Here is a 17,027-nt window from a genome sequence, read left to right as displayed (position 1 = left end):
TGGGTCTCAGCCATTCATTGTTCAAGTGGAACATTGACATTCTATGTCAATGTTATATTATGTTGATCATAAGCTGCAAGATCTGTCACCCATCACTTGTGATTAAACAGACAGGTGATTTAATAGTTTAATCATTCATTGATTTTAGCAGAACCTGTTTTAGTCTGAACTGGTGCACAGCAAGCGCATGAATGCATCCTGCCATCTTATGCCAGAAGCAGTTGATACACTTGTATTTCTTGCATATAATTTGTCGCTTGAATGTTTGTTCTTGCCATGGTTTATTTGTTTACAAAACATAGCTTAAAAATAAAAATGTTTCAATATGCTCTTTTCAAGTTTTTTGTTTTTTTTTTAACATGGCTGAAGCACCTACTCCTTCATTACCTAAGTACATTCAAAAAATTGGCTTTCTTGCGTTAATGTGTATTGCATATTTTGTTTATGCTTATGCTATTATAAAGTGAATCATGTGAAGTTATTACTGCGCAGTTAGATCCAAATAAGGACAATATAACTGTACAACATCTTTTTGAGTAAAATTGGATAAAATATCTATGAATATCATATATTGACATTAGGTCCAAAAATATCAAAATATGAATTATGAGCCATATCGCCCAGCCCTATCTTAATTAGATCTGTTAATGCAAACAATAACCACCAAAACCAAAGAACAAAAGAGTCACTACATTAAGCATAACTTTTCAGTTTTTCCAATAATTATAAAAACCTTTTAAGAATATACTGTATGGTCTACAATTAAATTTCCCTATTAAATATCTATGTCAACAGGGTTGCCAAAAATCCTGCGAATAAAAAAAAGAAGGTGCTTTCTTATATAATGTCAGAAAATCAACAGGATTTAATAAAGGAAGACAGTTTCTATCAAATCCTCCATGTGTATTCAATGTAATATATAGCACAACCAAGTTACTTGAAGACTTTCTAACATTAGATAACAATAAAGCCATTGATGTCATCAGTGTATATGCATGGTTTATATGCCAAACTGTTTACATGTTTATACAATAAATTCTGATTTTCTCTTTCATTTTACATTTAACCAAATGGGACATCCTTTATTATTTATTTTATTTGCAACTACTATCAAACTTGTCACCATCTATAATCATAAATATATGGCATTGTAAATGAAGAACTTGAATACATTTTTGTCTCTTTGAGCAGAAGACATGGTGCTTTATATTTCTGACCCTTGCTCATTATCTGACAAATATTGGAGTGGAAGATCCAATTATCTATCTCCTCAACAAGGCTTATTCCCATCTGGGTAAAGCTGGGAGCACAGTGAGGTTTATGTTTTTTTATTTCTCCAATTATGTCAATACCATCCAGTCAGTCCTGTTAAAGGATAAACTCAGAGGTATGCAGTTGGATAAGCCTATGATGTTCTGGGTAATGGACAATATTTATTTCTTTGGTGTATTTGTTTTCTATATTTATGTATTTATTTAATTACTTTCTTATTGAACTTGTGTACAAAGCCAGATTTCTTCTTTGGGACAAATAAAGTTGTTTGTGTGTTATAGATAGATAGATAGATAGATAGATAGATAGACAGACAGACAGACAGACAGACAGACAGACAGACACACACACATACACATACATACATACATACATACATACATACATACATACATACATACATACATAGTAAGAAATTAGACAGAAATGCACTGTAATTGCAAGGTTAGCTCTTTTGGAAGATATTGCCAATGGCAGGCTACACAAGGAGAAAGTTTTCAGGGATCTGGATGATTTTTTGGCTCAAGATGATGTCTCACTTATAAACCGACTTATACTTCCTACAGCCATTCTTTTGGAGCTATGTGCTGAATTAGAACCTACATTACAGAGATCATTATATAACCTGTTTCCTTACAGGTTTTAAAAACCATGGGGTATTTGGCAATGGGCACTTTCAGCGTGAAATGGCTGAACCAACTGGAGCAGTCATCCTTGAGCCATGTCATGCCATAGGATGGAATAATTATGATGCTACCTACAGTAGATACATACAATATTTGGTCATGGTGAGCAAGCTGGCATTTTGCATCAATGGCTGATTTTTCTAATGTATTCAAAAAATGCAAATGTTGTGATAAAGGCACCATCACAGAATAAAGCTGTTTTTGTAAACTGAAAGCATATTCATTCAATTAATATACAAATGATGTGCTGCTCAAACTAATGTTGCGATGCGACCTAGCTGAACCCAGGATGGTTTCATTTTATCAGTCATTTGAGGATCAGACTTCAGGGTCATTCTTTGTGTCATGGATGGCTTCTTGGTTATGCTGCCATTGCCAATTATGTCACACAATACAAAGCACAGTCTTTGTATTGACAAAATAGATACTCTGCACACTAACAAAATTAAAATTAAATTTATGCATTAGGTTTTATTACCAACATTGAAGACAGCAAGACAGCTGTATTACAAGAACATGTCAGTTAATTGTGATATAATTAGTTATAACCGGAATATGACTGATGTGTTATTGAATCAAGATTTTCTATTTAATCCATTGTCTTGCCACCTGGTGCCACTAAAATACCAAGACCAAAAAGTCTGTGGGACTTATGTATGGTCATAATTTGACATAGTGTTAAGCCAATGTTCACTCCAAGTGTGTGTTCTGTAAATCCCAACTTTTACATAAGAAATAGCTTAGTTGCATTTCCAAAAATACGTGACCCCTGGCACTTAGCGCAGACAAAAGACACAGAGATGTAGGGACACCATAAACCATTAGGAGTTGTAGCTTGATGCCATCCATCCATCCATCCATTATCCAACCCACTATATCCTAACTACAAGGTCACGGGGGTCTGCTGGAGCCAATCCCAGCCAACACAGGGCACAAGGCAGGAAACAAACCCCGAGCAGGGCGCCAGCCCACCGCAGAGCTTGATGCCCCATAAGGAAAATAAGGACCTCCATTAAACCCTGAAAATCAGTTTAAAAACCATTAACATAATGTATTTTTATTAACCATTTGACCAAGAAACACAGGTTTTTATCACACATTTTTACAGTTAAATCTAAGGATCACATTAAAATAAATTAAAATTTCCTTGGTATTAGTAAAAATATAAAAGAAAATGTTATTTATTCTTTTTATTTCTGTTTATTTTCTATTTTAACTTTATTTTATGATCTTCCATTGCATGAAACAGTATATTAAGTGATATGTGTTGAGCATGAGCCTATACGCTTAAGGATCCTACCTTTCACATGTTTCACATATACAGTCTATTTGGTTTGCCAAGCACAGGCATAGGGCAAGATTTTTTTCATTATTTAGACAAATAGGTTGTCATTTTATACCAACTCGCACATATATCCATCCACACTCCCACTCTAATAGTAACCCTAATTTGGAATTGCCAACTCACCTAACCTGCATGTGTTTGGGAATGTGAAAAGAAATCCCACATTCACTCCAGGAGAACTCCACACAAACAATGACCAGGCACGAGATTCAAAACCAGGATACCAAATCCATAAAGCTGCATTATAATCATGCATCCTTAGTTAAAATTTACTGTAGTCATTTATATTGTATTTAGTTTGCTGGTAAATTACATTTCCATTCTCAAAACTATAAAACTCTGAGCAGAGAGGTCCCTAAGGCCTCTAAGCTGCTGCCCCCACAACCCGACCTCGGATAAGCGGAAGAGGATGGATGGATGGAAACTATACAACTCAATTTTTCACTGTGCTAAACACATATGGGTGGTTTCTGTCAGTTTACTTTCTTATTTACATGAAAACATCCACACCACCACTGTCTGTAAAAAGAAAACTAAACAGAAATGTGCCCTTAACTCAGGATAAATAGCACAGTGATAATAATTTATTCCTTTTGTTGTAATATAAACATTTCTCAAAAATGTGAAAAGCATCTTTTGCAAAACTGAAACCTTTGCTGCTTCAAAGTGGATGATTAGTAGGTCTTTTTTTCCATATATGCACCAATGGATCAATGCCCCATAGACCCCATTCTAAACCACAAGAACAAGTATGATAGTTTTTGGTATTTTTAGTGAAAGTATGACAGTTTATACAAAGAACTAAGTATAATCAGAGCAACAATGATAGTCCGGGCCACAGGCGCAACCAATATGGAAAAGATGAAACACACAGATGTTAAACAGAAGAGGCCACTAAACTGATCCATGTGACTCAATCTGGGTAATGGGTGCTATAGGAGATTTATGACAACACAGAACAAACTGCTTTCTGTTCAATACAAAAATTTAAAAATGCCTGGAACACTGTAACCAATACTTAAAAGTGACTTCAAGTATTCAAGTAATAGCTTGACTAGCTGTGTCAAGGGGCTGCACTGAATTGTAACAAAACAAGTATGCTCACAGCCCAAAAGTAATCAGCCATCAGCAGATCATAAGCCACTTTAATCAGGGCCATCTTGATGCTGTGACCATTGCAAAAACCAGATTGGGGTAGTTCAAATGGATTATTACAATGTATGTGTGTGTGCAACAATTCAGAACACTGAATAAAAATGAAGGGTAAGAAATTGGTTTAAAATTAGATAAACATTCAGGGTTAAGGCCAGCTTTCTATGAAACAGGTCAAACTACAGTAGTCCTTTAATTAGATGGGAATGTATATATTACAGAGAAAGGTATATATTTATAATGACAAGTAAGTACACAGAGACATTTTTTATCAGAGATACAGGCATAGGATTCCTAGGAGATAAAATTGGCTTGCAACTATTATTCATCATGCTAAAATGTTACTTTAGCTAGTAGGAATTAGCACAAATACTAGAAGCAAGCTTATTATCAGAAGAAAACAAATTTACTTCCTAAGTTCATAACATTAACAAAGCATGCAGATTTAAATTTGTACAAAAGTACAAACATTTTAAACAAAGTTCTTGACAGGATAAAGCTGAAGAGTTATCAAATTTAGGTTTATTAAGTTTATGTAAGTTCATTTATTTCTGAAATATAGGATGTTCTTGCAGAGATCAGTGCCTCTAAATGCCTACCAATGTACCTCAAGGTTTGTTCTTTTTAAGTTGGATGCTCCAGTTGATATTCTTGAACTTTCTTATGACTATACCAATGAGAGGAATTAGGAAAATTAACAGTACATGATTTTGTATCCAGGTTGAAAGATAATAGGGTATTATAATTTGTAATTAGATCAGAAATTGAAGGAGACGAGCAGCCCGTACCCTATCACTAGTGAGCAAGAGGTCTTAACCAAAACAATGTGTGAATTTATTGACTTAATAGTTCTTAAAGAAATAGTGCATTTCAATTTACCCAAAATGTGAGAAGAATGAAAATCAAGTAAAATGGCCTTGTGATCAGAAAATTCTAAATCAATACCTATTACGTTGGTAATATTCTGTTCTACAGCACAAAGTAAATCAAGGTCTTATCAGTGATGAAATCCCCGATTACTTCAGCTGTCTTTTTTAAAGAATGGGTATTAAGTGGTACAGGTGGATCAGGGTTTACCAATCATTTCAGCCAATGCTGCCATTTGAACACATGTTGAATGTGCTCTTTAAGGTGGCTCTGGAGTTTTGAAGAGATGGTGGAAATTGAATTAAACAAAATAATGATGCTTTAATTTAGAAAAATACATCCCATACTACTCTATGAATATATTTAGGATGTATAAAATTACAGAGATTCAATTTCTGATGTAAAATCACAGGATAAATTAAACATTTTCTCATCTGATGGGGAAGTCCTTGAAGAAGTGTTTTAATACACCCATGGTTGCTAAAAGACAATGCAACATTAATACTCTCGAAGTGCCAGGCAAAATATTGTAAAGAAAATTAAACAGAAAAACACTCCTTCTGGCTTCTGTGTGATACATTAACATTAAAAATGTAATTCCAAGTTATGTAAAAATACATTAAATGACAAACATAATAAATTAATTATAGCAGAAATTAATGAACAGCAAATACTTATAATAATTTAATGTGTAAGTCTGATGAGGAACTACAATATAGGGTGGTCCAGATCTAATTATGCAATTTTCATTACACTATAACTTATTAAGTTTATTACATAGAAAATCACCCGAAAAAACCCGCACCATCGAGAAGTGTCCAAAATGACAACATGAAGAAGCATCTTTGCACCAAAACGGAATCGTCCCCGCATAAATCAAAGTCATCCAGACAATCTGTATCTGAATAATTAGATCTGGACCTCCCTGCACAAAGGAATGCATATAACTAAGGTCATTTTAAGTTATTAAGAAAAGCTTGGCAATGAAGATTATCAGCAAAATGATATTATCTGGTTATTTCCTGTGTGTACAATCTATAAGAAACCACAAATATTTTATACGCTAAAATATGTAAATGAACGGTAAACGTATTCCTGTTATTTTAATGTTATGTACACTGTACATTGGTGTAGTTCGCAGGAGAGATTTTGCACATAAAAGTGGCTGACGCTCCTTCAAAGATTTCCACATCCTCCAAGTCTTCAATGATAAGAACTTTCTAAGGTACAATACAAATACAGTACATCTGCATATATATTGGACTTAATATGTAGCTTTTAGGTGAAAAGGTGCATGTTCCTTTTTAAAATAGCCTTCATTACTGGATTAGTCACAAGGAGGTATAGCATCATGTTTACAAATGATGTTTACCTTGTGTTAACAATATCAGTTTTATTTAAGAACACTTTATAATCTGCTAATGAAAACATACTACATATTCTTAAATCCCTTTAAGCTACAGCTGTTTAGCTGTTAGTAGTTATTTAAGTAGCATTATATAAACCTAATGATGGTTGAATATACAGAAGATGCAGTTAAGAGTAGTAGTGGGTTTCCTTTTAATTTCCGACAGGTTATCAGTGAAATAAGATTAAAGAATTGTCAAGTGCACGATCCAAAAATCTGGCACATTTGAAATGATTGTGTGAATACAACTAATTTATAATAGCTTACCATATTACCTAAATAATTAAAATAAATACTTAGGGAATCAACTTTTTACAAGTTCCATGTTATAGAGACAAATGCAGTATCAGAAGAAATATGCTGTGTATTAAGGCCATTGTTACTTTTATTGTTACCATGAAAGGGATGAAGAGACAGGAGGAAGCAAACAAGAAGAACATTGGAGAAGCTAACTGTATATAAGAAAATTGAGACAGATAGGCAAAAGTAAGGACAGGTGAATGATGACAAAGTTTTTAAAATGATGTAAATGGAAGTTATGTATACATACATTTGAATAAAAAGTGACTACTAATAAGAACTGACGGCTTTTCAAATACAGAGCTTTGCAATGTGTAAAGTTAGCATTATATACTGAACCATAAGGCTTACCATGAACTGTTAACTTTGCTTGTGTCTGAACCGCTCCAATGTCACAGGAGTAAATGCCACTATCACTCTTTTCCACTTGATTGATTAACAGAATAGAGAGTGTGCCTTCTTGCTTCATCTTGTATTTAATGCCATCTTTTATTTCAGACATACCCTTCCTCCAGACGACTTGTGACACAGGTTCTGCTGTCTCACATTTAAGTGTTACTGAATCATTTTCTTCTGCTGTCAAGTCACAGAGCTCCATTGTAAACCTATTGAGATTCTCTGCAGAGGTAGATATATGAGAGTAAGCACTGGTTGTGCGTGTAAATCAATACAATGGTGCTCTCACATGTATTACAAAACCAATTGCTGAAACTTTGCTGACATCAACAGATTAATTTTCTTAATATGCTTAATTCAGAAGTGAACACAGGCAACTAGACAGGGTTTCCACTCTTTTCAGGAAGTAATTTTCCATGCTACTTTCAGGATATTTTATGGGGAAATGTACTCTTGAATACAGTATGTGAACAGAAACAGGTTTTCTAATTTCCACTAAAAGATTGCAACATTTTTAAAGCTAATAAAAGAATCACAAAGTTATGACTCCTAAATTGAAGTTTGTTATTTTATTAGTTATATCTTTAATTACAAAATACCAGTAATGGCGTACCGCACAATAACGTGTAGTGAATACACTTGACTTGAGCATTCCTAGTTTTCATCCTCTTTCTAAGTACATTTACCATTCGTTAACTCAGAGGTTGAGGCGCTTGCTGCTTCCTGAGCAGCTCTTCTTTTCTCCACCCTAGCAACCCGCTGCTTCTCTTCTTTTGTCGGCATCTTGACGTGTTAAACCTGATTATGTTAGTTTTTGTATTGCAATTACTTAGTACGTTTTCTTTAATTTTTCACTTAAGTCTTCAATCTGCCTCAAAAATGATTAGCGAAGGTGGTAGGGAATGAGAATGGCGCCCATACGCATGCGCTGCACAGCCGCCCTGTAGCGCGCTGCCGAGAGTTGATTCTACAATAAAATAAAAAGAGTAATGAAAATCATCATCCCGAAAGCGGATAGTAGACGTCATGTGTATGTGTATATGTGTACCAAATTTCAAGTCAACAAGTAAAACGGTTTTCGAGCGACAAGTGATTTAAAATCTTGGAAAGACAAACGAAGAGCCATGGTAGCGTATTATATAAGAAGATCTGAGGTTAAGAAAACTTTTCATTGAACTTGCTGTGTTATAATACAGTATCATTTTAATTGCATTTTGTAATGCAAGTACTAGCAGTATGCACGTATTTTACACGTCATTGGAAGATGGTGAAATATGTTACATTACAAATACCTAATGAAATGTATTCCATTCTTCAAACTAATGGAACCACTACTTAATATTTTATTTAGCATAAGACACACAGTGCGTACAGTGTGCTGAGAGTGTGGTGTTGTATATTGCTTGTGTGCAAAACTTAATTAAAATACAGCAGTTTCAGTTTTTACCAGCTGCCCTGGAACTAGGGCACATTGTGAGTAAAGGGTGTATTTGTATCTCAGCAGCACATGCAGGAGAAATGGTGGGTCTGGTAGGAGCTTAGCAGTAGGAGGGTAAATAATTAGCTGTGTTCACTTCTGTTAATAGTAAATATGTAAAGCAAGGGTGAAAAAAACTCTATTCACACTTCGAAGTAGTAAAGGTTTTAATTTCAGAAAACCTGCTTTCCGTGTTTTTGTTAATGACAACAAACACCCTTAATGTAACAGTAAACTATACTGTATCTGCTTATCATGAAGAATTATGTATCACTACATGAAAGAACATATGTAAAGGATATACAAAAAAACAAAATATTACATAACGAATTAAATCTTCCCTGATGAATGTTGCCTTACTTCACAAACTTTTTATTTTTAAACCCTCTGATTTATTGGTTAGTCAAGGTAGTAATCAAACAAAATTGCTTTTAAATTGCAGCTCTAATTCATAACTCACACTGACCAAGCAATTTTGCCAACTTGCAAAAAATTATTTCTTTCTTGGTGTACTGGAATGAAAAAATGTATCAATTTCCCCTTATTTAACAATAAGGTTTAGCCTAGCCATAGTGTTAATAATATATAAATGTTATGTTGTTGACTGTGTCATTGATGAGTTTGTGAAGTAAGGAACAGATTAGTATTTTCTAATCCAACCCTTCTCTCTCGTTTATTTCATATTATTCAAGAATACAGGGTGGCTACTCCAAACCTTTTTGGGGTCTCATTATTACAACATTAAATGTCACATTGTCATCAGAATTATTTTCCATCAGTTATGATTCTGTAAACCCATAAGGCATGCAACTCTGCAGTCAGACTGAAAGAGTGTGATTTATTAAATATATATTTTTTAAAAGGTGTATATACATTTTTTTCCTTCGAGTTAACATTTGTTTTTCATAGTTTATAGTCTCACACAGAAGTCAACAAATTCAGAATGTTTATTTTTATGTTTATTATTTGCGGTGGTATTTTTCATTAAGGGCAGGTGGATCTGTTGTACAAAAGTTAAGTAATAAACTCACCTCAGTTATTTAACATATTGTTAAAATGTTTATAAGAAACTCAACTTAGTTATCATTATTTAAATTTTTCAATTGTCCATGATATGCTGGATGCAATTTCTTATTAAAAAAAACTTTTCTTTATGGAGCATACGAAATTTTGTTTGTGCCTGGTGGTGCTAGCTTGTTTCCATGTTGTCGAGGCAGACCCTTTGACACTGTAGTCTTCTAGGCATATTTCTGCTGTTATTTGCACCTGTAAATCATGTTACCCCTTGAAACTTAGTTCCTTTTAAGGTATACCATTGATTTTTTTTTTGTAATGCAGTTTAAAGTGTATGTGAACCAGCACATCTCACTGTTTTGGAGCAGTCATGATTGTTGTCATTAATTACACTGAATATTTATGTACAATATGATTTAGTACTTTGTCCATTGAATAAAAATTGGCAATGTATGAATATTTGTTTCTGTTTTGCTTTCAGTGTTGTAGGAAAAATTAAGAGAATTTTACTTTTCCTCCAGGGGCATCAATAAATACAGTATATTGAAAAAATGAAACTTTAACTTGGTTAATTAATTATCTTTTTTACCTTCAGGAATGCTGGTTATTAACTAAAACATTTGGCAAGACTCCTACTTTATTTTCCTTATTTTTTCTGTAGCAGGCCATTAAACTTGTATCAAGGTATCTAAAGCACACTCATTTTAAGAAAAATAAAAATTACTGATAAAAGGATTATAGAAATATAAATGCAAATATATTGACAAATAAGACAGGACACAAGACAGACAAGAAAGACACTTATAACTCAGGCAAAAGTGTTTAGACGCTGAAATTCTTGAAGTAAGAGCTGCTTTTCAGTCTTGGCTGCCCACTGGCATAGGGCTTGGCTTAGCAGAGTGGGTCTCTGGTTTCAGATATTGTCAGTTCTCAGCTCCTCAAAGAGAGAGCAACTTATTAGTTTTTAGGTTTTAGAAAACAGATTGCACAGAGAGTGTGTGTGTGAGCATCTTCAAAGAGAGTACCAGCAGCTTTTCAGCCAAGAGAAATGAGTGCAGTTAGTTTTTGAAGGAAAGTTTAACCTTTTTGATAAATACAGGGGACCTGGTGCCTTATTTGTAAAGCTTGTATATGCAAAAAAAGAGGCTAGAAATTTGCACAATTAACCTCCCACTTTGAAATCTATAAAAGAAAACTTGATGAGTGGTACATGTGTATATTTACAGAAACTCTGACTCGTGCTTATACATTTTCAGAGAAACTGTGAAATGATGACACTCTTGATAAAGAAGGGAAAAGCAGGCAAACTAGCTAAATGATAATTCGCAAGCATAATAATTAATATAACAAGGTATTTTTTTAATGTGTATTGACACGACAAACAAATTACACCCCAAAAATAATGAATATTATCTACAGACTATATTTTAATTTCTTTTAAAGATGGCCAATGCTGCACATTGGTATTGAAGAACTTTTTTGTTTTTTTCATCAGTTTATATTGGCAACTTGTCACTTCTCAGCAAACAGGCAGACAAGTCAACATTATCTCAGCCAAACTTCACACTATTATGTCCCTTGGGCTGCAATACATTAACTGACTAATTAAGTTCTACATCCAGTTTTCATATATGTGTGACTCAAGGTTATTATAGTTGACGAAACCTAAAATCAAAACTGAAACTATTATTAAAAAACAATTTGTAAACTGAAATAAAATAATTAAGAAAACCGAAATGAAAAACTAAAACTAAACAAAACTATTAAAGCAGCTGGAAAGACGAACTGAAATAAAATAATTTACTAATATTTTTAGCTTTCATTTTTGAATGAATATTCTTGCCGTTAGTCTTTACCTGTTGTAACTTCTAACTGAAAAAAACAGAAAGTAATCCACTACGAGCCGCCCACATATTCAGTGAGCAGCAGATGTTCACATAGCATTGATGGTAATAGATCAAGATGAACTTGGGGAAATAAAGCATGTGAAATAAAAAGTGATTTACTGTGCTGCCTTTCTTTGCAGTAGTTGTATATCAAGTTGTAATTCAAACACCTGAAGTCAGAATGTGCTGGTCAATAAAACCTTCACTGTATGGACAAAAAATCAAAAATGAGTAACATTTCAATTTAATTCACCTACTACTTCGCACAAGGAAAATCCTTTTTGAAAATAAAATGGCACTGATCGAGAGACTGACAAGGTCAAAATACAAGATCAGCATAATGTTGCTGACCAATAATTAACAATGAAGTGATACAAGCCTTGTAAAATTCTTGTGTTGACTATGGCTGTATTGAACTACGGGTTGATATGTGAAGATAGTCTAACAACTGGTGAAAAACTAAACCTACTAATGTGTTTTTGTATTTATTCTTTATTTATTCATTTGTCTTTTTTTAGTTTTACATTCATAGCTCAAAATACCTGATATTGTGAAAATAATCTGGTGGAAGAATTTCTCGCTCTCAAAAAGAAGTTTTTTTTTTCTTAACATCAGCCATATCATAGATATTGCGTACCAGGAATTTTTCCTGCCTGGCATCCAAACCTGCTGGGGTAGGCTGCATAATTCATGTAATCCTGCTCTGGATCAGCAGATTTAGAAAATGTATATATTGTTCCTCATATCAGTTTTTGCTTCTGTTATTTTATGGCCATCCATACTCCTATTAACTGCTCATACTCTGCTCATTATGGGCTTACTTTTCTTATGCATGGGCTATTTAAATCTAACTGCCCCTAACCTTGACACTACAGGCTTGTTTTTCTTTGTTTCCCTCAATACAGCTACATTGGGTCTACACACTGATTTAAGCCTAAGAGCCATGTTGTTTATAAGCCCCCATGCTTTTCATGATGAAATTTGTCAGGGCACAGTAAAAATCCATTTTCTGATCTTTTCAGGCCTGCTGGTGGCAAAATTCTGTCTATAAATTTTATGTGGCTGAGATGGAACCAGAGATCAATATGACTGGTAAAGAATAACAAATCCAAGTATGGGAGATTTTTGAATGCAATATTGAAGGCATTATTTGTAAGCACATTGTTTTGGAGTAGGATATGTTGTGCGTTGTAGACATTTAGGGTACAAAACCCTCAAACCTTAAAATTCCCCTATATTTAATTGCAAATTGGCCCATTCTGAGCAAGAAAAGTAAAAGATGAAAAGTGCCAACAGTCAGAGCAAATTTATTCAGCATAAATGGCATAGAAAATTTTTAAAAATCATAAAATTGTATAAAATTATTCATATTCAGTATCTAGTTTTGATTATGCTTGTTTTTATCAGTCAAAAACAAAACCTGATAGTAAACCATGTAGTTTATTAAGCTTCTGGTAACATTAAGCTCACATTATATCCAAACCCATCAAGTGTACAATTCTATCTGATTGTGACACAAAACTAAACTCTATAGTAGCTCTGTAACTATACCATAATTACTAATACTGAAACTAACAGATATACAAATAAAATAGAAATGGCTTTGTTAAATAAAAACTAAATGAAAACTAAAAATACATGATGAAGGAAAACTAAAACTAAACTGATTTTCCAAGTAAGGTCAGAAAAAATATAGAAATAAAAACTAATATATAAAGTCATAACTATAATAACTTTGGTCTCTAGACCCTGTTTTAGGATATGCTAGCCTGCATTCTCAGACTGCTGACCAGAATACATCCAATGTTATTAATTATGTAGAGGAATATATTATTTTTGATTCCATTCTGCAGTACTCTACCAGCATGCATTATGACCCAGCACTGGGAAAAGAATGAAAGTGTGTATCGCATTGTTCATTAAAAGTCAGCACAAAGCTCTTTCAAAACGGAGTGCATTTTGAATTCATACAGATTAAATAAATTGAGTTTATCCCAGAAAGGAATTTGAAATAAATCTAAATTTACTGCAAGAAACAAGTTTATTTCTGATCTGCCCTAGACTTTCAAGACCTAAATATAATCATTACAATTCTCCATTAACAGAAATACAGTGCAAGATTGTTTTTTTTACTTAGAATAAATTATCTTTTCTTTTTTAGTGATGTCCACGTAACGAAATCTTGTAACTAAACAGGTCATTTCAATATAAAATATAAGCATTCAGAAACTCAATGCTCCCCTTATCACAACACGCTTATAGTTGCTGGGTTATAGTAATATAAATAATTAAATGTAATTTGTCATGTGTTCGGATTCAGCGGGTTGGAAAATGGATGGATGGATGGAGGCTACAAATCAAATGAACAACGATTATTCTCTTTAGATCTTCAATAGTAAAAAGGGAATAGTGATTTTAATTCTGCAACAAACAGCACTGGTGACTCACAAAAACTAATATAAACATTTATCCATTTTTAAACTTTTGCTTTCTTTAAGTTGATCAAAAATATTTACAGTATATCCCTTTAATAATGTATTTTCCTTACCTTTGACCTCAACTTTTGCTGAAGACTTAGCTATCTCTGTTTCACAGGTATACTCCCCAGTATCCTTTGTGGTGGTATTACGCACAGCAAGTTTATTAGTGCACCCATCTTGGATAATATCATACTTTTGACTTTTTCTAATGACTTTTCCATCTTTATACCACTTGACACTGGCCTCTGATTTTGATGTTTTACAAATCAGTATAATGTCTTGTCCTGCTGTTATGATACAGTTTTCCAGGTTTTCAGTAATTGTGGCTGGTTTCTCTGTTTAAAAAAAAAAAAAGCAACAGTCAATAAAGAGCAACTACAGTAAAATAATATTTTATCGGGTGACAGACAAAGCTTTATTGTTAAATTAACACAGCTAGAATGATTTCCTAAAAGTCACCTTTCACAAACAGAGTAGCCTTAGATTTGAGGTTCCGAGCTGTGAAGATCACATCTCCGGCATCAGCTGCATTTACTTCCTTAATTTTTAGAACATATTTTCGACCTTTATTTGATATTTCAAACCTGTCACCGGACACTACAGTCTGAGCATTCAGGCTCCAACAGCACTCATCAATACTTTCATGGGACAGAATACATTCAAAAGTGCAGCTTTCTCCTTCCTTGACTTCCGCTGATTTTAGCCGCTTCGTGATTCCAATGTTTAAATCTGCAATTACATGTGGACATTTTTATGAAAATTATTTAATTATGAGACATCAAAAATCAAAATATTTTTATATTACCAGCTTGCCAGTTGGCAGCAGAAATCACACGCATAGTTTATACTGTTTTCAAATTCTTGCTATGCCTGTGCAATTTCTTTTTTCCTCAAGGCCAAGGGGTACTCTTGTTTTTCACACACATTCCAAAAATATGCATGTTAGGTTAAATGACAAGTCTATTCCAGCAGCACTGAGCACAAGCCAACACTGGAAAGAGCATCAATTAATTCATTTACCAATCAAAGTTTTACTAAATTTCATGGAACCTTATAACTGCTACTCAAAAAAGATTTAGTTATTTTGTAAATTATTTTGTAAATTAAATCACTGTGCTATTTCACAAATGTATTTTGTTATTTCATAAAGACATTGCCTGTTGCCAAGTATAACATTGTACATGCTGCTTATGATTTGGTTGTCTAGTGACAGCTATTGTCACACCCCAGCACCCTCCAACAGCCACTCAACAACCCCCCAGCTGCACTGTTCACTGAAACTCTTAAAACAGGCAAGAACTGGTTGTCCAATGCCAGCTCAACTGCAGGTTTGCAGGCTCACTGCGTAACATGTCTGTCGCACAATGGTTAATGCAGGGACAGTTTAAAACTGGCCACTGACCTGGCCATTTGCTCACTTTCTATAGCATCTCCTCCAGAATGAATCTACTTGATGAAGAAGGCTATCTGCTCTTTTAATCTGAAGAAGGGAGTTAATATAGGATGACTATCAGTGTCACTGCTTGATTGATGTGTGTTTAACCTATTTGGTTAAGTGCTTAAGTTTATTTCTGTTTTCAAAAAATAAACTAATTTTCTCAGAAACCTGGCTTCACCTTCATCTCTCTTGTGCAAGTCTTTGATGCAAACATCAATATTATGGGAGATATTAGGCCCCCACGCAGCATGCAATAAAAATGAAAACAGCTATACAAAAGTTATAGGTATACATTTCATTTTAATCAAATTAAAGCTTAGTAAGTTTAATATAGATGTTTTAACATAGGCAGAGTGGTAGTACGAAGCTAGTATTTCTGCCTCACAGGACCAGGGTCTGCATGTGGATTGCATAATCTACCTGCATTTGTAGATTGAGTATGCTTAACTGCTGAGGGTTACCCGTTTTAACATAAATCCTTGAAATGTGTCAGTAATACTTCTCAATTAACAAAAAATGATGGATTATTTGCTGTGAAATAAATAACATACATCACCTTTTTCCTTTGCAAATCTGAGCACACAAAGATTTGAGATAAAAACACTAGCTGCTGCACAACCAAGATCACACTACTTCAAAATATCTGTAGCAAATTACTGGAATAAAGTAAATGGATAATTATAGGTTTCTGTCACTAGACTGAAACAGCACACTGTTTTCTGCTTGGATGTGGCTAAACCCTCAAAGAACCAGCATGCCATCCACCGCATCTGCTTCTTGCCTTACACCCAGTGTGGGCTTCAATAACCACTGGCTAATTTTGATCCTTAACTGGAAGTTTTCCCTTCAACACATGTAGGATTAAATGCAGAGTATATGACTATAACGTTTTGTTCAGTTCTTATCATTTGACTGCATGCTATACATGCATTTAAACTCTCCCATATTAGCTGTCTCAAGATGACTGAAGCATGTATGTGTGCAGTGACACACATTTTTTTGAAATAATGCAAAAATTATTGTGAAATATTTCAGTTGTTTAGCAAAATAATGCTACAATTGTTGCAAAATAACAAAATAATTTTGCAAAATAAGGCAATTTGTTTGAGTGGCAGGAATAAGTCATTCAAAATATAATATAAAATATGCACTATGTAGACCAAAGACATTTTTATCCTCTAAAGATTTCCTCACAATTTCCCATACCTAAACTTTTAACAGTTTGTATATCCTACTAACATTGACATTTGGTGTCTTAGTTCTGGAGCCCACTGTGGTGAAACAGCCTCCCTACAAACTGCTTAAT

At 33.8% G+C, this 17,027-nt stretch overlaps 1 protein-coding gene across 8 annotated transcripts in view; it reads right to left on the bottom strand.

Moving 5' to 3' along the window:
- Nucleotides 1-17,027, bottom strand: part of obscnb (obscurin, cytoskeletal calmodulin and titin-interacting RhoGEF b) — a 571,330-nt gene that overhangs the window by 309,732 nt on the left and 244,571 nt on the right. For 7 of the 8 annotated variants that reach the window (XM_039753252.1, XM_039753258.1, XM_039753256.1 and 4 more), the window contains 3 exons: nt 14,743-15,012; nt 14,352-14,618; nt 7,382-7,648 (listed from right to left, as the gene is read on the bottom strand). In XM_039753252.1, coding sequence (XP_039609186.1) covers nt 7,382-7,648; nt 14,352-14,618; nt 14,743-15,012 — 804 coding nt within the window. The remainder of the gene's footprint in view (nt 1-7,381; nt 7,649-14,351; nt 14,619-14,742; nt 15,013-17,027) is intronic. The other variant, XM_039753255.1, reaches the window with a different exon arrangement.

Source organism: Polypterus senegalus, chromosome 5, assembly GCF_016835505.1.
Source record: "Polypterus senegalus isolate Bchr_013 chromosome 5, ASM1683550v1, whole genome shotgun sequence".
NCBI classification, from domain to species: domain Eukaryota; kingdom Metazoa; phylum Chordata; class Cladistia; order Polypteriformes; family Polypteridae; genus Polypterus; species Polypterus senegalus.
This window is presented reverse-complemented; position numbering and strand designations above follow the sequence as displayed.